Source organism: Talpa occidentalis, unplaced genomic scaffold (assembly GCF_014898055.3).
Source record: "Talpa occidentalis isolate TD23 unplaced genomic scaffold, MPIMG_talOcc4v2.1 talOcc4.3, whole genome shotgun sequence".
In the NCBI taxonomy this organism is placed as follows: domain Eukaryota; kingdom Metazoa; phylum Chordata; class Mammalia; order Eulipotyphla; family Talpidae; genus Talpa; species Talpa occidentalis.
The window spans coordinates 55,196,619-55,220,308 of NW_023603184.1; the positions used below are offsets into that span (position 1 = coordinate 55,196,619).

At 37.4% G+C, this 23,690-nt stretch overlaps 1 protein-coding gene across 4 annotated transcripts in view; it reads left to right on the top strand.

The window, feature by feature from the left end:
• Positions 1-23,690, top strand: part of UGGT1 (UDP-glucose glycoprotein glucosyltransferase 1) — a 149,347-nt gene that overhangs the window by 113,805 nt on the left and 11,852 nt on the right. For all 4 annotated transcript variants that reach the window (XM_037523151.2, XM_037523155.1, XM_037523153.2 and 1 more), the window contains exons 20-34: positions 109-207; positions 943-966; positions 1,522-1,616; positions 3,428-3,634; positions 4,391-4,522; positions 5,261-5,391; positions 9,114-9,209; positions 12,947-13,049; positions 14,259-14,338; positions 15,377-15,566; positions 17,511-17,669; positions 18,182-18,267; positions 20,526-20,610; positions 21,953-22,041; positions 22,611-22,715. In XM_037523151.2, the coding sequence (XP_037379048.1) occupies positions 109-207; positions 943-966; positions 1,522-1,616; positions 3,428-3,634; positions 4,391-4,522; positions 5,261-5,391; positions 9,114-9,209; positions 12,947-13,049; positions 14,259-14,338; positions 15,377-15,566; positions 17,511-17,669; positions 18,182-18,267; positions 20,526-20,610; positions 21,953-22,041; positions 22,611-22,715 (1,681 nt within the window). The remainder of the gene's footprint in view (positions 1-108; positions 208-942; positions 967-1,521; positions 1,617-3,427; positions 3,635-4,390; positions 4,523-5,260; positions 5,392-9,113; positions 9,210-12,946; positions 13,050-14,258; positions 14,339-15,376; positions 15,567-17,510; positions 17,670-18,181; positions 18,268-20,525; positions 20,611-21,952; positions 22,042-22,610; positions 22,716-23,690) is intronic.

Below are 23,690 nucleotides of genomic sequence, written 5' to 3' on the forward strand. Positions count from 1 at the left end.
GTATTTTTATTAATCCCATATTCTGGTCAAATTAGATGATCAGTTGAATATTAATATTAGATTGAATTTAGATATATTAATTATAAATCTTTTCAATTTTTTTTCCAGATAACTTTTTTGTGGATCATTATGCTAGATTTTCTGTCTTGGATTCCCCAGACAAGACTGCTGCTGTAGCCAATAGTATGAAATATCTGACAAAAAAAGGTAATATACCTTAGGATTATCTTGAATTAAAAGAATTTATTTTTTAGTATTTTTAAAAATAATTCAGAGATTCCATACTTTCTTTTATTATTTCCTATGATTTGAATCTAGGCTATAACTATTTAAAATTAATTCTTTCTGTAGTTTCAAAAATTAAAAAATGTTATATTTATACATTAGATATTAGATAGTGAAGTCAAAAGGAAAAAGTGTTCATGGTTTAAAATGAAAAAAATAGATGTGAAAATGAATTAATACACTGAAAATTGGTTTGACCTGCTTCTTTACTGATAATCTTGGGTTGGTTTTTTGTTTTTTGGTTTTTTTTAGTGTTTATAAGATAAATTTAGTTCTAGAAATCCTTATGTGAGTTTTTAAACTGATTTTATTGTGGAGTAATTTATGTAGGCTACAATTTGTATAAACACTATCTTTTTAATGACTGTCCGGTGCTTTCCCCTCTGGTCATACTTCTTGTCCTTTCAAAGTGCTGACTGTTAAGGAAGTTATTTTTTTCAGTCTTCTTCCCCAGAAATTTTCTGGTTTCCCAGGTATGCATAAGTACAGATAGTTGCTCCATTTAGTTCCACACAGAATTTATTTCTAAGGGGTTTGGACAGTACTGTAACACCAATATGTCAATCATTATTTAAGCTTTTGGCTCTTAGTAATAGGCATCGATTATAGACATGACATTTTATTTCCTTCTACTCTTTTTCCTTTACCTTTGTCTAGGAATGTCCTCCAAGGAAATCTATGGTAATTTTCAACATCAGAATGTCCTATTCCTTAATTATTTTATGTGGTTTCAGGCATCACTGTAATTCAGAATTTATTGGTACTCATTGGAATGTTTCTGAAAACCTGTCTGTAACAGCGGATATTTTATCAATGTAGATAAATTTCGTATATATGTTTACAAAGAATTATATTTCAAAAAGTTATAAATTAATGTGATTAATTTGTGATAATGTGATAATATGATATGATAATTAATATGTGCTAATATGCTATCCAGACATTCAAAAGTTGTTTTTCAATTTATATTCTAACAGATGCCCAAACCATAATAGAATATTAAGTGCATGTTCTTAGTTTGCAATTAAGCCACATAGATTATCCTGCTTTTGTTCTAATATAGAAATTTCACTGGTTTTGTTTTTAATCTTTATTAAACTTAACATTTTCTTATTTTATGCATGGTTTTTGGAAATTGTTTGGCTTAATAACAGCATTGAAACACAGAAATGCTTCCCCCCCCCCCCCCCCCGCCAACTCAGTATGGTGTTTTGTTCTTTTTTTAATTTTCTACAGATGATTCTTTTATTAGGCCAGTAACTTTTTGGATTGTTGGGGATTTTGATAGCCCTTCTGGAAGACAATTATTGTATGATGCTATTAAACATCAGGCAAGTATCTATAACTGGATTCTGTATCTTTGAGACTGTAGCTGTCCTCATGAACATCTGTGTGATGATGCTATTGACATATGGGATGGTGGGATTCCTGCTTTCTTAGTCCTTGAGGGAAAGGAGTTTTTGTTTCTGCAGAGATCTGCCAGCCACTGAGAAAAGAGAGGAGACTGCAGTACTCTGGTTTTATTTAAGGGAATGGGGGAAAATGCAGTCCTTATAGACCAATTTTCATTGTATCACTGTTTATATTCTTGCTACTGAGATGCTGCAAACATTATGTTGTATATTTTATGGGAGAGATGAGGTCCTTATTTTGAGTGAGGGCCGGAAGTGGGGTAAATACACATAGACACATTAGTACGAGCAGAAGAGAAGTTGATTTACGCATGCAGAGGCATCTGCATGTATGGATGGTCTGATAGGTAGCACATAAATTGTAGAACTTGAGTGAATTTCAATGGTGAATAGTTGAGAAGAAATGGACTCTTCTAGCAGTGTCATTGTTAGACAATGAAACATTACAATTCCTATTCTGGAGTAGTTTCAGAGTGGGTCTTCATCCAGATTTCATTAGCCCTCCGGGGTCCCCTAGAAACCTTATGTTCCAAGAAGGCTTACTGAAATACTGGCATATCCAGGTGATTCTGACTTCACTAATATGTTGAGTGCCTTCATTGTGAAGGGAACAGAGTAGATTCTGTGCGTAATTTTAAGTTAAATCCACAGTGGGGGTAGCGAAGAACAGTTGCTGCATGTGTAAGACAGTCCAACTCGAATGGACTCTGTTATTTGGGATTGCTTGCGTGAGTCTTGTGTGATGCGGGGGGCTACAGGGAGGTAGAGTTGAAATTTTTAAATAAATATTTTAATTGAAGTAAAAATACAAGCTCAAACTAAGTGCACAGGCCATGGGATACAGTGTCACACAGTGAACACACCCACGTGACCACTACCCAGGTCAAGTAATAGGAAATGACCATTCCTGAAAGTACTCGCCTATGGCCCATCACTGCTCCCAACACTTTCCCTGTACCTGCATCGCAGTGTAGGTTTGCCTCTGTGCCTTTATTTCTGTGGACTCTTGTAATATGTGTTTGTGTTTGGTTTCTTTACTCAGCATTTTTGAAATTCATTATAAGTAGTGGTAATTAGTTTGCAATGTGTAGTGTTGTATCTTATGTCTACCACAGTTTTGTTTGTATAATCTATTTTGTGGACAATTGGGGTATTTCTAGTTTGGGGCTATTTTGAAGATTGCTGTAAATATATTTGCTTGTCTTGAGAATTTATGTTCTTGATACAAGCCCTTTTTTGGTTTTATGGGCCTCAAATACTTTCTCCTATATAGATTCTTGTCTTTTTACCCAAGGAAGGATTGTTTTTAGAAATCTGGAAAGGCTGTGTGAATGAAGAAGGATTTATTTTTCTCCCTCCCTCCCCTGAAGAAGGGTTTAAACAAAGTCCTGAATAATAGTTGGGCCTTAAAAAAGGAAAGATGGGGTTCTGTGCCATTGGGAGGCATCGTGTATATTAGAATCAAAATGTGTTGGGGAAATACTGACTGATGGTATGTAATAGTCCTTTTTCAGGGATGGTGAGACATGAAGCTGAAAGGTAGCTGGGGCCCAGTTCATGTAGGAGTTTGAATACCTGGCTAGACAGCATTTTAATTTTATTCTGTATGCAGGGAACTACTGAAGGCTTTTGGAGAGATATTATGTACTGCTTAAGGAAATAACTGATGTTAATGTTGTTTTTGAAGTTAAAAAATCTGCCATATAACTTATTTCCTATTTTGTAAATAGAAATCCAGTAACAATGTTAGAATAAGCATCATCAATAATCCCAGTGAAGATGTGAGCTATGAAAACTCTCAAATCTCCAGAGCAATCTGGGCAGCTCTCCAAACGCAGACCTCCAACTCTGCTAAGAACTTTATCACAAAAATGGCTAAAGAGGAGACTGCAGAGGCTCTGGCTGCAGGAGCTGACATTGGGGAGTTCTCTGTTGGGGTAAGTCTCTGTGCTGCTTGAGGTGGCCTTGTTCTGTCAATCACTCCTGTGGGTTGATATGTCCTATTCATGATCAGGATTTGTGATTTTAGTTCTGAGTCCGAGAGGAAATTTTTTAATTTGGAAGAATCTTTCCAATAAATAACATTTCTGCCATATTCCCTTTATTACTTCTAAACTGCTAGGCTTCAAGATGTGCATGATGTAAGTTTCTGTGTATTTTAAGCACAAAACCTTTGATTTATTTATATGGTCTTTAAAAGAGAGACCATAGTTGATTTTTTTATAGAGCAAAAAAACTGAGATTTAATCCTCTTACAAGGTAAAGGCATATGAGTTCTTAATATGTTTCCAGTACATGCTCCTGTTTATTTGTATGTTACATATATCTGTACTAAACATTTTATAATTTTAAAGTTGCTTATAAAATGATGACTATACTTGATGTTTATGCTAGAAAAAAGACTCACATGTAATTAGTCAAATTTAAGATGCAGAATACAGGTTATCATGAAGAATAGTTTGCTGATTGAATGACTGACATTAGGATATGAAAGGAAATAATCTTTATTTGATAAGTGGGAATGTGGGGGAAAATTGAAGGGAAAAATGGAGAATTGAGACATCATAATATTAGTTATTAAAATTAGTTGTTACTTTCCATTAAAAAGTGTATTTATTCATTCATCATGATTATGCATTTTTACAGCTTGCTTAGTAACAGTTACTTTTCCTTAATAACACTTACTTTCCCAGGGCATGGATTTCAGTCTTTTTAAAGAGGTCTTTGAGTCTTCCGAAATGGATTTCATTTTGTCTCATGCCATGTACTGCAGGGATGTTCTGAAAATGAAGAAGGGACAGAGGGCCGTGGTCAGCAATGGACGGGTGAGGATTTTGTCCTGAGACAAGCTTGGCTTCAAAATAGATCAGTGAACAGTCTTGGCAGCATTCTCCTGTGAAGCTAGTAACTCTTCAAATACAGCTACTCTTTTTCCCAAGGTGATTAGGGCTTGTGCAGTGCTGGTGATATTTTTCTGCTCCCTTATTTCAAAGGAAGTTTGCTCATTTTGACATAAAGGTCTTTGTGTAAAACCTTCTTGCTGTATAATTTTGTCCTGCCATTGTAAGATGATGAGTGGTGGCTGTCAGAATGCAAATCAGCAAGGCCTTTGTACGTGAAGTGCTTGTCCCCTGGGGAACCATGGTTATGATTTGTACAACCACTATACATTTAATTGGTTTAGGCTTGGAATATTTCATTGAACCACTGAAATGAGACTGTGGTAGACATACCAAACAGACTTTAAATTTTTAGGGTAAAATTTCTGATGTTTACCATTATATTTCTATTTTGGCTTTGTTATGTATAGTCATTGAGACTTAATTAAAACTGTTGCTGTTTCATTTTACTTCAGAGTTTATTTATTGTAAAAATATTGTGACATGTAGTTGAGCAATTGACTTGGGTTTCATTTTTACTTTATTGCAATTTTATTTAGATGTATATATGTCTCAGGTCTTTGGCTGGCTATAAGACAGCCTGAGGACAGCAGAGGACTTATAACTGCTTCTTGAGTTCAGAAAGCCCTCCAGCACTAATCATCCTGCTCTTCTTCCCTACAGATCATTGGGCCACTGGAGGATAGTGAACTCTTTAATCAAGATGATTTCCACCTCCTAGAAAATATCATCTTAAAAACTTCAGGACAGAAGATCAAATCTCATATTCAGCAACTCCGGGTAGAAGAAGATGTGTAAGTTTTTCCATAGAAGAAATTACTGAGTTTGTGTTATAGGGGCTCTGTTAATTGAATTTTCTTCATGCTATCTATTTCAACATGTTTTATTCCAGCTTTAAAATATAATGTTCATGCTCAGTGAAATAAGTCAGAAAGAAAAAGAAAAATACCAGATGGTCTCACTCATAGCAGGAATTTAGAAAACCTAAATAAGGGACCAGGAAAAAGACTAATTAATACAAAGTAAAAATTACAAAAAAAATGTTGTTCAAGTATTTATTTATGCTACTCTTGAAACAAAGTAATTTATTTTGTAGCCAGTTGCTTAAAGAACTGAATTAATTCTCCCCATTTTAATTTTTTTTTTTTTAACTTTGTGAAAAATTTCAAACATGTAAGTTGAGTGGCAAATTACTTTATTACCTTGGAATACTTATATCAATAGATTCTTTCCCTCGTTATCTGTTTGGTTACCTTTCTGCTTTATTTCACACAGAAAAGGCAAAGCAAGTTAAATGCTTCTTTTTCTTTACTTCCCAGTGTGGAACAATGAGTTGTTTCTCTTATATGCTCTAAAGGTGATAATGAGTCAGTTATTGTTGGTTTTGTTTTCATTTTATTCTTTCAGTGTAACTACCAGCCAATGTATTTTAATGAGTTACTTCTCTTAATGGAGAAAGTAAATTATTTGACTGGTTCATGTAACTGGTTCATGCACAACTGGAACCTGTAATCATATACCTAAACAAAAAAATGCTTTCTGCATTAAATATCAAGTCAGAGTGAGGTTAGAGGATGTATTTCTGTTTAATTTTTAAGGTACCAAAGCCATACCTGTTCCAGAATCTTTTCCCATCTCACCTTTTCCTCCCAGCATTGCTAATTAGGATTCCAATTTTTCCACATACATACCAATACTTGTTTTTTGATTTTACTGATACTAGCTGTCCTAGTGGGTGTGAAGTGTTGTCCCTTGTGGTTTGATGTGCATTTCCTTAATAACTAGTGATGTTGAATATCTTTTAAGTGCTTGCTGGCCATTTGTATATCTTTTGGAAAATGTCTATTCAAATATCTTGCCCGTTTTTAAATGATTTTGAGCTGTAGGAGTTCTTCTCATATTCTAGATATTATTCTTACAGATTATAGTGTGCAAATTTTTTTTTTTTTTCATTTTGTGGATTGCCTTTTCATTCTCCTTTTTTTTTTTTTTTTTTTAAAGATTTATTTATTTATTTATACAAGCACTGGGTACAGTCAGAAGCGCGGGAGGGTGAGAGAATGCACTGAGCCAGAGCGGGGAGCAGAGCAGGCAGAAGGAGCGAAGTACACTGCTGAGGGGAGCAGTGGGTAGCAGGAGAGGTCTGCATGCCATGTGGGACTCTCCTCCGGTGGCTGGGGAGCAGCCGGGGATAGAACCAGAGCTGCAGAGGCTGCGGGCAGCTTTGCAACCCAGCACTCAACCGCTGCGCCACCGGGGAGGTCCGACTTTTCATTCTCTTGATGGTCTCTTTTGATGCGTAGTTTCAGGATATGAAATTTTAAGTTCTACCTTTTTTTTTTCTTCCCCTTTCCAGACTTCATCATGCTACAGAGTTCAAAATACATGTCTTAGTGAAATGTTGACTTTGGTAGCTGCCAAAGTAGTCCTGTTGTCAAGTCTTACGTGATATGGGAAGAAACATGTTTTCATCTCAGCCATTATTGGGACTACAAAGAGGTTCCCATTTACCTTATTGGTCTTGAGGTTCCCATTTACCTTATTGGTCTGGCCTGTGGAGTACTTCCTTGGTGCAGGCCAGGAGGTATTCCATGACTTGGAATAAAGTCATGACTTGAAGTCATGGGCATAGACTGGGTATGGTGTGCCATTGAGTTATTCCCTCTCCCTGTGGAGACTTTGAGAGAACCCTTTGGGGTTTTTATGGACTGTAGAGTTAACAGGCATGTACAAAAGAGTTGCCTTTTATCAAGCAGATATGGTTCTGAGTCTGTCCTGGGTGAATTTAGGGGAAATAAGGTAGTTTGGGGACTCCCAGAAGATTACTGCTAAAACTATTAAGGTTCTCAGAATGACCTTACCTGTTTAGAGTTTTCATTAGTGCCACAGCTGCTCCACCTTGGAGTGGTCCCCTATGATAGCCACAGCTTTCATTCATGCCCCAGAGCTGCGGCCACAAGACTGTCCTCAACTCCTAAAGTTCAGCTGTTGGCTTTTAGATCATGGTGTTTCATGAGCCTTTAGGAAGTTTTGTCTTTGCCTGTTCACCTTGGGCCACATAACAGAATGTCCCTTGACATGTTTTGTGATAGTATTAACACATCACAAAAACAAATGACTTGTATTATATGTATTCAGTATTGAGAAGTTGAACCAAAAGAGGTAATTTGATGTAATTGTTTGATTCAGAGGGAACGGGCTTGATTCCAGTTCCCCCTATATTCACAAGTACTCTTAGAATTCTTGGAATTTAGTACTTGGCTTAAGAGATTAAGGCTTTATTTTCAATCTCTCATGATTTAGTTCAAGATCTTCTTTGGTTAAAAACCAACTTTAGAAGGAACAGAGAAAGCTTTTCTAAGTTGTTTACGACAGTGCTGATTATAATAGTGAAATAGAAAACAACCTAGATGTTCAATAACATAAATATACAGTTTTGTGCAATTACTAAAAATATAGATATACCTGTACTTATTTATCAACAAAGACATGTTTATAGTATTTTGTTAAATAATCAGGTTCCCAAATAACACAAGCCTACTTTTGTTTCCATATGTACACGTTTATCATTTTTTATATTTATATTTGTATATTTTTATGTATTTTTACATCATTGTTCATTTTTAAACAATGTTTGCTTCCCCCTCCCCCCAGGTATAGTCCCCATAGAGTTTCCTTCTCCAATGCATCCATGCTCCAGCACCTCAGTCCCCCGTGCTCCTTCCTCCCTCCCTCTGATCCCTTTCCCTTCTCCCCTGCAGGATGTCTCTGGTTTATAATTGTCTGTTTTTGCTTTGTTGTGTTTTGTACTGTTATTATTTTTTTACACTGATGTCTTACTTGGTTCCCCTATATTCCTGCTTTAAGTGAAATCATCCGATATTTTTCTTTTTCCTTCTGGCTTATTTCACTGAGCATCATTTCTTCTAGCTCCATCCACTTTGCTGTGAATGGCATGAGTTTATCTTTTTTGATTGCTGAAAAATATTCCATTGTGCATATATACTACAGCTTCTTACACGTTTTTCAATATAGAAGAATACTCATCAACGTATTATTAATGCTTATTTCTTAATGGTATTGTGTATTATGTGTATCTCAATTTTCCCCTGATGTATTTTTTTCCTGAATGTTTTCCCAGTGAATTATTTTAATAATCGTGAAAAAAGTAATAGAGTTAGGTAGAAGGGGGTGAGGGAGAATATAAATAGCTGTTATAGGCTGAACCCTTAGCTAGCTGCTATATATGTTTAGCCAGTGCAACGTTTACAAGAGCCATTTGGAGTAGGTACTCTCTTCAGTTCACATATAGAAAAGCCAGTACCTTTCCCATGGGTTTAAAACTACTAGTTATAAAATTGGCACTTTTTCTCATGCCTATTTGGACAAAGTTTGTGCTTTTTTCAGAGACCACCTTGTTGCTGTTCAGTTCTTAGGCTAATGATACTGTGTTCAGCAATAACTGGGAAAACCTTCAGTCAAAGAGATGCTAAATTTTCACCAACTACTCTTGCAGGGCTAGTAACTTGGTAATGAAGGTGGATGCTCTCCTGTCAGCTCAACCTAAAGGTGATACAAGGATTGAATACCAGTTTTTTGAAGACAAACACAGGTATAGAATTAATAATGAATTTGTACATATTTTTGAATATTAAACTCTTTTGATTAACTTGACTTTAGCTCCATTATTTTTCCATATAAAATGTATATGTAAGTTCCTACAGGATGGGAAAATTTATCTGGTCTGCAGTTATATACATAATATTAAGGAGAATTCATATACAGATCTCAATTGCACAAAAATTGCAATTTATTTTTAAATAGATCTGAAATAGTTCTGAATGCACCCTTTTAGGAACTAGAAGGCATCTAATGAAACACATCAGTTGTAATTTTTTTTTTAAAGATGTATTTATTTATGCATACAAGAGCTATGGTACAGGCCAGAGGTGCGGGGAGTGAGAGGATTCACCAGAGACAGAGCAGGGAACAGAATAGGCAGAGGGACTGAAATACACTGCTAAGGGGAGCAGCGGTTGTCTGCTGCGCCATGTAGGTAGCTCCCTGGCCAGGGATCGAATTTGTGCTGCAGTGACTGCGGACAGCTTCACAGGTTGCATCTTAACTCCTTGCCTTAACTCCTTACACCACCAGCAAGGCCCCCTGGTTGTAATTTTTTGATATCAAGGAATAAACCAATTGTTACAATACATGTCCTTCATCATCGGAAACTTTTGTTTTCAATTGTATATTTTCATGCTCACAAACTCAGTTTTTCTGAACTGTTTGAAATATGTTGCAGACTTCATGATACATGGTACCGGAATCCTTCAGCACATATATCTCCTCAGTACTAGGACTTTCTCCTCAGTATATTAGCATACCTTGATAACAGTGATGCTCAGTAATACATAGGCCATGTTCATATTTGTCCAAAGCTTTGATAATGGCCTTTAAATATGTTTTTTTTTTGTTTGTTTGTTTTTTGGTCCAGTTCACACCTTGCAGTTGGTTGTGTCTCTTTAGTTTTAGTCTCCTTTAATTCAGAAGAGTTCTTTTTTAAAAAATTTTTTTGTGGAGGGCCTCCCCTGGTGGCACAGCAGTTGAGCGCTGGGCTGCGGGGCTGCGAGGCTGCCCACAGCCTCTGCAGTGCCGGTTCGTTCCCTGGCCGCTGGTAAGGGTCCCACAAAAAAATAAAAATTTTGTGGGGAGGGATTTATGATAATGACTTTTTCAAGAGTCCAAGCCAGTAGTCGTGTGAGGTGTTACACAATCTGGGTTGTTTCCTCACGGTTAGACCTCAGATTAACTTGTCTCTAGGAAGAACTTCTAACAGTTGATGTATGCGACTTTCGCCTTACCAGGCAAGTATAGATCTTGATTGAAGCTTAGAATCACCAAGGAGGCTTTAGGAGCACAAGACTGCAACCTGCTGCTTTACTATTCTGATTTAGTCTAGAATAGATTCAACGTAAGTTAAACTGGCCTGTGCTTTCTCAGTTTACTCTTGAGGATGGCTATATTAGAGTAAAATATAATTCATTGTTTGGAATCATAATTGACAAATGGAACTATTAATATTACCAAAAATTGATGACACCTGCTGCAGTACATTCACAAAGCTTTTCTGATGATGATTGACCCTTGGACAAGGTGGTATAGCGGGTGGGAGTTATGGGCACCAGCCCCTGAGCGCTTGATTCCTCACATAACTTATAGTTGGCTCTCCGCATCCATGGATTTAACCTGGATAACCAGGGTTGGCTTAATCTGTGAATGTGGAACTCTGGATAGAAAGCTAATCCATGTCTACATGGACCCATGTAGTTCAAACCCATTGTTGTCAAGGGTCAGCTGTATTTCCAAAGCAGTAACTTTATCACCATTTAAACTATTATTTCCCAAGTTTATTAGTTACATGCTATTTCGTACTTTTTTTCTTATCCCACTGGGTAAGTAAATGTTCTTGCATGTAAGAGTAGTGGTTAACATTGGTACATTATATTGTTCAGAGCAAATAAAAATAAGCATTGATTTAAACAATGTTTAGGGAAAATTGGATGTATTTTTTAAATCCTTCAAGGATACATTTTAAAATGTATCAGAGGCTCCTGCTCCTTTTTTTTTTTTTTTTTAAGATTTATTTATTTATACAAGAGCTGGGGTACAGACCAGATGTGTGGGAGGGTGAGAGGATTCACCAGAGACAGAGCGGGGAACAGAACAGGCAGACTGATGAAATACGCTGCTGAGGGGAGCAGCAGGTGAAACAGGAGAGGTCTGCTTGCCATGTGGGATTCTTGCCGACTGGCCAGGATCGAACCCGCACTGCAGAGGCTGTGGACAGCTTCACAGGGCTGTGCTCAACTGCCTGCGCCACCAGGGATGCCCTCCTGCTCCCCTTAAGTTGCTTACTGTAACTTAAGAAAAGGAGGCTTTATAACTGGAGAATGCAGAAATAAACATTCTCCCCAGAAATCCTAGAAGTGCAACCTGAAATCAGCCAGTTGTTGGTTTTCACTGACTAAGAACAGATAAAGTATGTCTGAATGCTTACAGTGATGTGGTGAAACTCATTTCTTGGCCTTGGGTAAATTAGTTTAATTCTTCAGAAAATGTGGTTGGCAATATATATTGGCTGCAAAAGTATTTGTGTCCTGTGACTTAGTCATTTCATGTCTAGGCCTTGGTCAGCGTTGAAGAAATTGCAAGTATAAGAAAAGCTGGATGTACACAATTATTTACAGGCTGAAAGTAATTTAAATATCAGCAACAAGGAATAACTTAAGTAAAGCTATGGCAGATTCACTTGCAAAAATAGAAGATCACTTTTTAGTTAGGGTATCTTGTGTGCAAAAGCATGGAAAAAATCTTTGTGAGGCTACAGTGGCGACACTGGAGGGAATGTGGATCCTATGCTTACAAAATACCAATAATAATGTAAGCCAACGTTACCTCAATTAAAAAAAAATAAAAAAATCATTGTGATAAAGTGATGGGGAAATTAAGGTAATTTATATAAAATTTGCAATATTCTCAAGTTATAGCTATCTTTATTTTTTTTTAAAGTTTATTTTTTTAATTTTATTTATACAAGAGCTGGGGTACAGTCCAGAGTCGTGTGAGGGTGAGAGGATTCACCAGAGACAGAGCAGGGAGCAGAACAGGCAGATTGACTGAAATACACTGCTAAGGGGAGCAGCGGGCGAGACAGGAGAGGTCTGCCTCACCATGTGGGATTCTCCCTGGCTGGCTGGGAATCGAACTGGCGCCACAGAGGCTGCAGACAGCCTCACAGCATGGTGCTTAGCCCACTGTGCCACCGGGGAGGCCCTTGCTGATCTTTATGTAGACATTTGAGGACTCAGAAATACGCCACAAGTGGTTGGGTAGAGATGGTGACGTTCTGAGTATTTCCTTTTCCTGTCTTGCAAATTTGCTATGCTGTGCTCCTTTTGATTATTAAAAAAGATCAGCTTATTTTCACTTTCCTCATACCCTCTTGCCAAAAAATAAAAATTGGCAAAATGTTCTATAACTGTCAAAAATTAACACCAGAAGCTTCTAACAGTGTTTGGTTAAATACAACTTCAAGATGATTTTTCTCTCTTCACATGTTTTTCGATCCATTTTGAGTGAACCTGCATTGTTAGAGGATTTTGCTAACTTTGAAGTAGACATGATCACGTAGTTGACTACTACATAGCCTCGTCATTCTAGATCTGAAGTTATTTTTGAAATGTCAAAAGGGCTGATAGGTGGTGTTGGACCAAAATAAAAATAAAAACAAGTTAACTTGGTTTCTTGTTTTCCTTTAGATTAATGTTTCTTGTTTTTTGATCTCTGCAGCGCAATTAAACTGAGCCCAAAGGAAGGGGAGACGTACTTTGATGTCGTGGCTGTCATTGACCCTGTCACCAGAGAAGCACAGAGACTTGCCCCATTGCTCTTGGTAGGGACAGCTGCAGAGGCAGTTGACATCATCACTCTGCAGTGGTCAGATGGCCTAACCTCTCTGGGAGTGACACTGTTCCCTTAGTTCTCTCCAAAGGGCCTTGGAAAATGGTGTTGGCAACTTGGGCAGAGCATATGGCTTTTATAAATTGAATGGTTTTTAGAACAACTTCATAACCTTAAAAAGTTGATACAAGTTTGGTTGGCTATTGCATGTAATTTTATTTATTTATTTATTTTTAAGATTTATTTATTTATGCATACAACAACTGGGGTGTAAGCCAGAGGTATGGGGGGTGAGAGGACTTACCAGAGACAGAGTAGGGAGCACATCAAGTAGGTCTCCTGAAACACACTGCTGAGGGGAGCAGCGGGTGAGGCAGGAGAGGTCTGCTGCGCCATGTGGGTTCCTCCCTGGCTGAGCCAGGAATTGAACTCGTGCTGCAGTGGCTGGCAACAGCTTAATAGTGCTATCTTTAACCCCTGTGCCACCAGGGAGGTCCCCGCATGTAAATTTTTAAAAAGTGTGTCATCCTCACTTAGAAGAAGTCTTTGAATGAAATTGACTTATGCCACATTTTGATTTATAATGGTAATGAGGTAAAAAGGCAAGCGAATTCTGCTTTATTATTTTCGCTTTTTTATAACACATTTCTTAATTGCACTATGTCTTTTAAATACGTTTAAGCTATTACAATTTTAAGAAGATTCAAAAGAGCTCTTCCACACACAATTGCCTCAACATTTTTTTAGTTGTATTTTTTTAAGGTGAAGTTTTGTTGAAGTATAGTCAGCCAACCTTTTTTTGTGGATATTTGTGTACATGTGTATATGTATACATTTTTATTTTGCAGTATCTAAGCTGCACCGATGAACCTTTTAAGTTTTTCTTGTGTATGTAGCTATCCTTTATCTGTTGCTTCGCTGTACATGTGGGGAGCAAAATATACTATAACCTCCTTCCCATGTTTTTGGCCCAATGATATGTATGATTCACATTGTGTATTAGAGTTGTAGTTGCCAGAAATTTCTCCAGTGCAGATTTTATGGCAGTTATTATCTTTATATCTTTTCTTGAGATATTAAGAAACAGCCTGTCAGGTCAGTGTCAAATGATAAATTTCTGAAGAGAACTGTAAATGTCTCAAATATCAACCATTGTCTCTATGGGGAAAATTTTATGTTTTGTATTTTGGTTTACTTTTAGGTTTTAACTCAGCTGATCAACATGAATCTAAGAGTATTTATGAACTGCCAATCAAAACTTTCCGACATGCCTTTGAAAAGGTAAACAAACTGCTTAAGAAATCAATTATAAAAAAATATGCTAAATTTGAAAGCTGATAGTGAATATTACGGATCAAATGAGTTTATTTGTGGACACCATGTTTGAAAGGATCATTTATTGAATGCTCACTTTTGCTAAATTTTGGCTCAATCAAAATTTCTGACAACTTAGTATGGACTTGGGCACCTTTAGTTGGTATTCAACCAGTCTGCTTGCACTGTGCTGCTGGGTGAGGGGGTGAGGTGGTGTTAGAATCATTTAATTCTCTAATTTAAAACATTTAGATCAATGTAGCTATTAAAATTACCTACTAAGTTAAAACATGCTATGGTGCAGAAAGACACATACCTATACTTTCTCATGTCAAAAGAAGAGCATTTCAAATCTGAATATATGTCAGAAGGAATTTGCTAAGGCTCATTTGCATGAATCTTGAAAAGCAAGGCAGGGCTAGCTGTATGCTGTCTGGAATGGTCATGTTCGAAAAGAGCTAATAAAAACCATTTATAGTAATAGTGTGGCACTTGTTGAGGCTATAAAATATGTGCTGGTTCTATAGGTTAGATTCAAAGTGAATTAAAACTGTTTGAAAGTGACTGAAAGTTTCACAGCTCTTATACAATTGTCTTTGTATAAGAGACATATTTAAACTTTTACATACTGTGTTTTCAGGGCTTGCCTGAGAACCCAGTCACTATTTAGGATTTTAAGATAAAAATGAGATGTTTTTGTCAAAGCAAGGCAAGTTACCAGGAAATGCTTGTGATCTCAACTGCTGCAACACACAGTAGCATTGGAAGAAATGACCTCTCTCAGTCCTATAACCTTACTCTTCATTTGTAACAAACACAGGAAGTGTAATTAGGGTAAGAGATGGTTTTGGAAACACTTTTCTTAGCCCGGAAATCTAGTTTCTAGTCATACAAACCTTGTCTGTCTTAAGTTGTTTACCTGTGTGGCAAACATATGGATGGATGCCAGTAAACGCAAGGACTGTGATTGTACCAAAAAACTAACATTTTTCTTTTCAATTTCAGCTTTTACCGTTACATATTAGAACCAGAGATTTCTTTCACCTCAGAACATAGCTTTGCTAAGGGTCCAATAGCAAAATTTTTGGATATGCCACAGTCTCCTTTGTTTACTCTGAACTTGAACACCCCTGAAAGCTGGATGGTAGAGTCTGTCAGGACGCCATATGATCTTGATAATATTTACTTAGAAGAGGTAAGAATATGCTTCCAAGTGTCTAATCATGTTTAAGATGTATTTGTTGAGTCTGATTGAATGGACTGACTAAACCACAGTTTGGGTGGGCCTCTGAGATGTCACTGTTTGGGTATTGCATTTTTATTTTAAGTTTCATATAGATCTAATTCACAAACCATAAAATTCATCCCTTTAATGAATTCAGTTCAGCAGTTTTACTGTATTCACAGAGTTGCACATCCATTACTGTCTAATTTCAGGGTGTTTTCATCACCTTGAAAAGAAGCTCCATGCCCATTAGTAGTCCCTCCCTATTCCCCTTGTCCTGTCAACCACTTCTCTTTCCATCCCTGTGTATTTGCCTTCTCTGACATTTCATCTTAATAGAATCACATATTTGGGCCTCCCTGGTGGCACAGCGGTTGAGTGCTGGGTTGCGAGGCTGCCCGCGGCCTCTGCAGCGCCGGTTCAATCCCCGGCTGCTCCCTGGCCACCAGAGGAGGGTCCCGCATGGCGCACAGACCTCTCCTGCCGCCCGCTGCTCCCCTCAGCAGTGTACTTCGGTCCTTCTGCCTGTTCTGCTCCCTGCTCTGGCTCTGGTGAATTCTTTCACCCTCCCGCGCTTCTGACTGTACCTAGTGATTGTATAAATAAATAAATAAATCTTAAAAAAAAATAGAATCACATATTTTGTAATTCAGCTAATAGATTGTGTCTTTGCTGTTCTTAGACTTCCTCCTGTTTCTCTGCTTTCCACTGAAAATGGAGCCTAAGATGTGATGGGCATGTGGAGATTTCTCTTTTAGCTCTTATTACCCTTTTGGAGTTTAGTATTGCAGTAACGTGTTAAGTTCTAAAGAGTATGTTTATTGGCATTAAATAGGGTTATAAAGTCAAATATGAACTAGCTTGGGATATAAATTCTTTAATTTCCTAAAGCTAAACTGCCCTAAAACCTGGCAGTTATATCATATTTTTGGTAAGAAATCAGCAATAATGTCAACTGTTGCTGCAGAACATGAAAGATTGTATATCATTTTGGAACCATTAAATACACTTTGGAGTTTTGCATTTAGAACGGTGATATTTTCAGCTATATTCTGAAGGCCAAAACGAGTCTGCATTTTTCTCTGATCTCTTGCATTGCTTTCCCTTTTCCTTGTTTAAGTTAATCCATGTAGGATTGAATTTGGTTTTGTCCATTGTTTAGCCTTTAGCTGTGTTCATACTTTAGGCAGTTAGTTTTGCGTGTTTTTTCCTGGTAATCACCTTCCTACATCAGACTCTTGTCTTCTCCTTTTGTACTTATGTACTTTTAAAGTAAATTCCTTAAATAACCTCCTTTTTCCCGATTCTCTTTCTATCCCACCTCTGGTTTTAAAATTACATACAGCACAATCAAGGGACAGAGCATTTCTATAACTCTAAGATATTGCCACAGTCCCTCTGCAGGCAGACCCACTCCCCCATCTCTGCTCCAGTCAATGACTGGCCTGCCTTCTGTCACTATAGTTTTGTCATTTCTTGAATTTTTATTAAGGTGATCATATAGTGGGTTGCACTGTATGTCTGTCTTCATCCTCTTTGTCTAATGTACTTGATGTTCATCCATGTTTTTGCATGTATCAATAGTTTTTAAAGGAAAGAGAAAGATATCGATGGTTTCACTTACAGGAGGAGCATAGGGAAAACAAACAAGGGATCAGCAAAAGAAAAGTCACAACTAGTGGGCACACTATAATTTGGAGACATTCGGAGGGGGAGGGAGAGGAGTCAAAACATGGGAGGGAAAAGCACAAAAGACTGTGGTGATGGTCCACAGGTATTTCTGTGGTGGTCGTTTTATGGGGATTACACCTGAGAGGAGAATGAATGACAATGTAAAATGTATATAAATAAATTTTTAAAAAGTTTCTTTTTATTTCTAAGAAGTCTTAAAGTAATGTAATTTTGATTTTGCAGGTGGATAGTATAGTGGCTGCTGAATATGAGCTGGAGTACCTGTTACTAGAAGGTCACTGCTATGACATCACCACAGGCCAGCCCCCACGAGGATTGCAGTTTACATTAGGAACTTCAACCAACCCTGTCATCGTGGATACCATTGTTATGGCCAATCTGGTAAATAGTCGTACTTCAGATGGTGATAGTGAATCATGTTAATTCAGGTACTACAATTTTGATGGAGCCATTAGCATTGTGAGCATGAGTGACATAAAAATTCATGATTGAATTTGGTCAATATAAAACTCATTAGTTCACTTAAAGTTAAACATTCCACATAAAAGAAACTTATACATGTCAACTTAAAAGAAAACATGCTGGAATATTCTGTGTTAACCACATTGTCCCCTGAAATGCATTGCTTAGGAGTTGACAGTGGTTTTCTATTTTTGGAGGTTTAAAACTTAACTCACATATCACACACTGATTCTTCATCCAAGTACAACTGGGCTTCTTGAATGACTGGCCTGTATTTTGCTAGTATTTCTTGTGCTTGCATTTCTTTTTAAGAGTTGCACTGATTTATTGACTATCTTAAAATATGGATGACTGATATTTCAGGAAAAAAAATAAGTGCCCCACAGAAATTGATGCTTCAAAGTGAACTAAAATTTATCTTCTTGTCCTAGGGCTACTTCCAGTTAAAAGCTAATCCAGGAGCTTGGATTCTCAGACTAAGGAAGGGACGTTCTGAAGATATTTACAGAATCTACAGGTAAGATTAAATGATACAGGTCCTTTTTTTTTTTTTTCCTAGAAAATTTTGCAATTAGAATGAATATGTATGAAGACTGCACTGGCAATTAGCCAGGTAGTAAGAATTTAATTTGTAATGGTATGAAATAGTGCTTTTTCAGGAAATTAAATATGGAATAATTGTTAGGGTGTATAATTGAATAATAAGTGGAATAAATACTGGTAAGAAGTCAAGTTTTGCGCTCTAGTCTTTCTTGTGCTGTCTGCTATTATTAAAGCATTCTGTCACAATGATGAAAGCCATAGGCAGACAAGGGACTGAGTCATTTCAAGAAAGGAGAAAAACAAACAAAAAAAAACAAACAAAAGGAGAAAAAAAAATCAAACTTTTGTACACAGTTTATTGCTTACCCTTGATGAGTTGGAGGGCCACAGCACGTGTATGGTTTGATTAACAAACCTTGGCACTTTTCTGGTCTGTGATAGGGGGTTGTTCCCAGAGCATCTTTTCAATAACCAGGCTTTTGCTTTAAGGTTTACTGCGGGTGACTGTTAGTTTAACATTACATTGCCTTTTAAAAAATACAGTCTAAATTCTGCTTAACATAAGTTAAATTAATTTTAAGCTATGTGAACAGACTTCATTTCAATTTACTTAGGAAGTGGTTTCCATGCGAGTTTATTTAAAACACCCTCATGTGTCCTCATCTCAGCTCCATCGGATCTTAGTCAACACCCAGGAAAGCAATGTAGATTTCTGCATATTTCTTACCCAGGATATTGAACACTTGTATTACAATAACATCTTCCTTGTTTATAGTAGATTTTTTCCCAAATAATGTTTCCCCCAGACATGGTTTGACAGAATTTGTCATAAAAAGTGTATCTGCTGTCCTCCTCAACCCTGTCCCTTCTGCGTGCCCTTGCTGGCCACTCTTCTGTCTAGGGTTTCCTTCCTTCTGTGCTTCCCATTGGAGAGTCCAGGTTTCTGGCTATTTCATGCTCTCCATCAGAATCTTACCTATCCTTGAGAACTCAGCTGGATGACAGTGAGTCTAGTGAATTGTTACTGTGGCTTTGTGCAGTTAACATCTTGAAAATTGTTTACTGGAAATTTGAGACCTTGCAGTTGGCTGGTTTTTTAAATTTATCTTTTTGCTCCTCTGTCCTGTCTGCCTGCAAATAGAGCTTATGATAGTTCTTCCTCCAAAATATTGGCACCATATTGAGTGCAGGCATACTCTAGAGTATTGTACCTCCAGACAGAAGAATAGGTAGATGCCTTTGCAAAACTCCAAGATAGAGCCCTGTTTTGGTGCTTGCTTAAAGAGAAGTGAAGTATTTCCAGTGCCGAGGCGCCCCAGGCATCCTGTTAGTGAAGGCACTGGAGACTTCATGATACCAATGATGGTTTTTATTTTTTTTTGGGAAAGGAAGAATGAAAAATGACTTTATTCACAGACAACATGATCACCTATAGAAATTCCTCAGCATTATATTAAAAAACAAAAAAAAACATGATAACCAAAGTATGAGTTTAGCAAAGTTGTAGGAGACAAGGTTAATTTATGAAATCAATTGTGTTTTTATAAACTGTGGCTAAAACTAATTTTTTTAGTTTGTAAGTAAGGTAGCATTTCAGACCAATGGTGGTTTAGTGTTCATCTGTGCCTCTAGCACTGATGCTCTTCACAAAGTGAAAGGCAGTTTGAAGGAGGACTCTAGACTGAACTTTGTACTGTGAATGGATATATATACACATATATGTGTATATATATGTATATATATTCATCGAGAGCTTCTGTATAGTTTGAAGGGATTTCCTACAGCTTGTGAGAAAATAATTTGAAATCTGAAAAGCTTCTCTTTTTTTAAAGGTTTATTTATTTATGCATACAAGAGCTGGGGTACAGGCCAGAGGTGTGGGGGGTGAGAGGATTCACCAGAGATAGCGTGGGGAGCAGAACAGGCAGATCTACTGAAATACACTGCTGAGGGGAGCAGCGGGTGAGCCAGGAGAGGTCTGCTGCACCATATGGGTAGCTCCCTGGCCAGAGATCGAACTCATGTTGCAGTGGTTGACAGTGTCTGGGGATAGCTTGATAACGCTGTGTCTTTAACCCCTGCACTACCAGGGAGGCCCATAAAATCTGCAAAGCTTCTTTATGATGAAGATGGTGTACAGATATGGCAGATTGATGACAGACCATTTATTGCATTTTGAGAATTATGACTTAACTAACATCTATCTTATTTTTTCTGTTTTTTCTCTCTAAGTCATGATGGTACAGATTCTCCACCTGATGCTGATGAAGTTGTTGTTGTCCTCAACAACTTTAAGAGTAAAATTATTAAAGTGAAGGTGAGTTTGACATTTAAAGGTAGCCACTCTTTTATAGTTAGGAAAAGTAGCAAAAATCTGGTATTTGATAGCTATTATGAAGACATATGTATCTTGAAACCAGACCTAAATTATTAGAGGTAATAGATGTGTTAACTTCAGTAATAATACTGTGGTAATTATATCAGTGTATATCCCCATCCCAAATCATCAGGTTGCATGCCTTTAATTTATACAATGTTATTTGTTGATATAGTTCAGTAAAGCTGAGGAAACAAAGAAATCAGCCTAAAACTTTAATTTAATTTTGGAATTTTAGTGTATTATTGGTAGGAATGTTGCTTTAAATGTAAAATGTCTGTTGTAAATATGAGTTTGTGTTTTCTTCAGCTTGAGAAACTATACCTTTTGTGTAATCACAGTGAGCAATACAAATCTTATTTTATATATATATATTTTAAAGATTTATTTATTTATGCATATAAGAACTGGGGTATAGGCCAGAGGTGTTGGGGGTGAGAGGATTCACCACAGAGTGGGGAGCAAAACAGGTGGATTGACTGAAATACACTGCTGAGGGAGCTGTGGGCAAGACAGGAGCGGTCTGCTGCGCCATGTGGGTAGCTCCCTGGCCAGGGATCGAACTTGTGCTGCAGTGGCTGTGGATAGCTTCATTGTGCTGCATCTTAACCCCTTGCACCATCAGGGAGGACCCCTTATATATATAGTTTTCTTAGAGATTATTGTTAATATAGCCATGACTCACATTATTATGGATACTTTTATTCTCAGAAAATTGGGACAATACCAATGAAAATTTCAACAACAGTAATAAATGGTAGCGCTATTTATTTCTTTTCACTTACTTCTGTCTTTCTTTTGACATTCAGTATCTTAAATTCAAGATACTAGAATTGCTATACATGGTATAATTTAAAGCAGCCGCACATGGTTGAGCAGAAAATAGTCTCTAAGTTCTAGAGAAGATTCAACCTATCTTTGTACTAGTGAGCCCTGGGAAAAGGCTGTGACATGAAATAGCTCCTTCATGACAGTTAGAGTTCATGAGCTTAGTGAATTGTGCTTCTGTTCTCACTCGGATTGTATTTCCTACACAGTTGAATTTGCTGCTCTTTGTCCACTTTCAAGCTGAAAACAGTTATTGTCTAAATAAAAGAGGTTGCTGTCCCTTACTATAGGTTTTAATATGACTGTTGACTCTGTCTAGACTCTGCGTGGTTGTACTTGCTTGTGGAAGAATGAATTCCGTAGTGTTGACAATACTCTGAATGCACATGCAGTGAAAATCAGTTAATGCCTGTTAAACTCAGTAAGAGGAACAAGTTTCATCCTGTGATTGCAGGTTCAGAAGAAGGCAGATATGGTGAATGAAGATTTGCTGAGTGATGGAACTAATGAGAATGAAGCTGGATTTTGGGACTCCTTCAAATGGTAAACTGGCATCATTTAAAAAAGTAATACTTTTTAAGGAAAAACTGAGCTATAAGCTCCAGTCTTCCTTCTTGTGAGTATAATAATCATGTCTGGGCTTTTTAGATTCTGCTCTTGTGTGGCCGAATTCTACTCTGTGTAGCTAAAAGTAAATGAATATTTCTTGACTAACCTGAAGAGGTTAATATCCCTTCATGGCCATGTAATTTCTACTCTATACTTCTTAAGAAGTCACCCTCATGAGAGGGTGATTCCTTTTTGGAAACTGATTGATAGCTGCTGGGTTTACTTTGCATTGTACTGATAGCATTCTTAGGGATAGCCTGTGCTTGGTCTATTCCTGAAGCAACACAGGATCTTGTGGGCCGCATCCTTGTTATCTTGGGAGCTGGTTTTGCTTTCTTGTGCACACTTTCGAGTTCAAGGGGCTATCTTGTGCCCCACCTTTGCACTGCCTTCTAGGGAGGGAACAAGAATGGAAAGCACCATCTCCAGTATCTCTCCTCTTAAAGGTGTGTATATCTGCATCACCATTTCAAATGTTTTCGCTTTTATGTTTATGATTATAGGGGCTTTTCAGGAGGACAGAAGACTGAGGATATAAAACAAGATAAGGATGACATCATCAATATTTTCTCTGTTGCATCTGGTCATCTCTATGAACGATTTCTTCGGTTAGTCTTGTTGGTTAGTCAGTATATATGTATAAATGAATATAAATGAATATGAATATCATAATATTCTTAGTGGTAAAAATTTTATGGGATTCTGCCCACTGTGTATTTGAAGCACTCTGAGGACTGTGAGTAGATTACCACATACGATTTTGTTTGTTTTGTGGTATAGGTCTAGGCAGTAAATACATTTCTATGCGTATTACATGGTTATAAACCTTTAATAGCACTGCGCCCACATTGTAAGTGATGGTGTTTAATTGGCTACCAAGCACTCCTCAAACCAGAAATGGGATGGGGACATAGAGAAGAGAAGTGGAACAGGACCGTGGACCTCCCAGGACTCACTGGATTTTGTACCCAGGAGGGATCTTAGTTCTCACCTTAGAAGATCTATATGTTATGGACAAACTGAGACTTAGGAGTGAAGGGACTCACCTGAGGTCACTTAGTCAGTAGAGGCCACACTTAGTCAGTAGGGCTAGTGACCAGAGGAAGGCCCTTGGGAGTGCCTGTGGCTAGTGATCTAAAATGCTGGGCTGTGAGATGTGCCTTCTCTTGAGAGGGACTTTCCTAATGGCCAAGGTTCTTTTTACTTTGAACTTTTCACTACAAATGTAAAATAGCAAAAAATCATAATGATATTTTAATCATGTGGAACCCTTTATTTCCAAGAAATAGTATCTGACCTAAATAGTAATATCATACATTAGTAACAACGGAATTTAATTAAACTTCTTGACATAATAGTGGTTTCTGTTTGTTTGCAAAATAGGGAATCCTGATATTGGCACTCTCTGCTGCCCCCTCACCACTCACTGCTCTCCTCCCTTCAGGGTTCGCCAGTGTAGGCCCTGGGAGGAGTGCATCACACAGAGCTGCTGTGACTTAGTGGGTTTCTTTTTTAGATTGAAATAGTTAACCACAATCTCCATTGTTCATTTGTACTATAATTAACAGATCAGTTCATCAAGC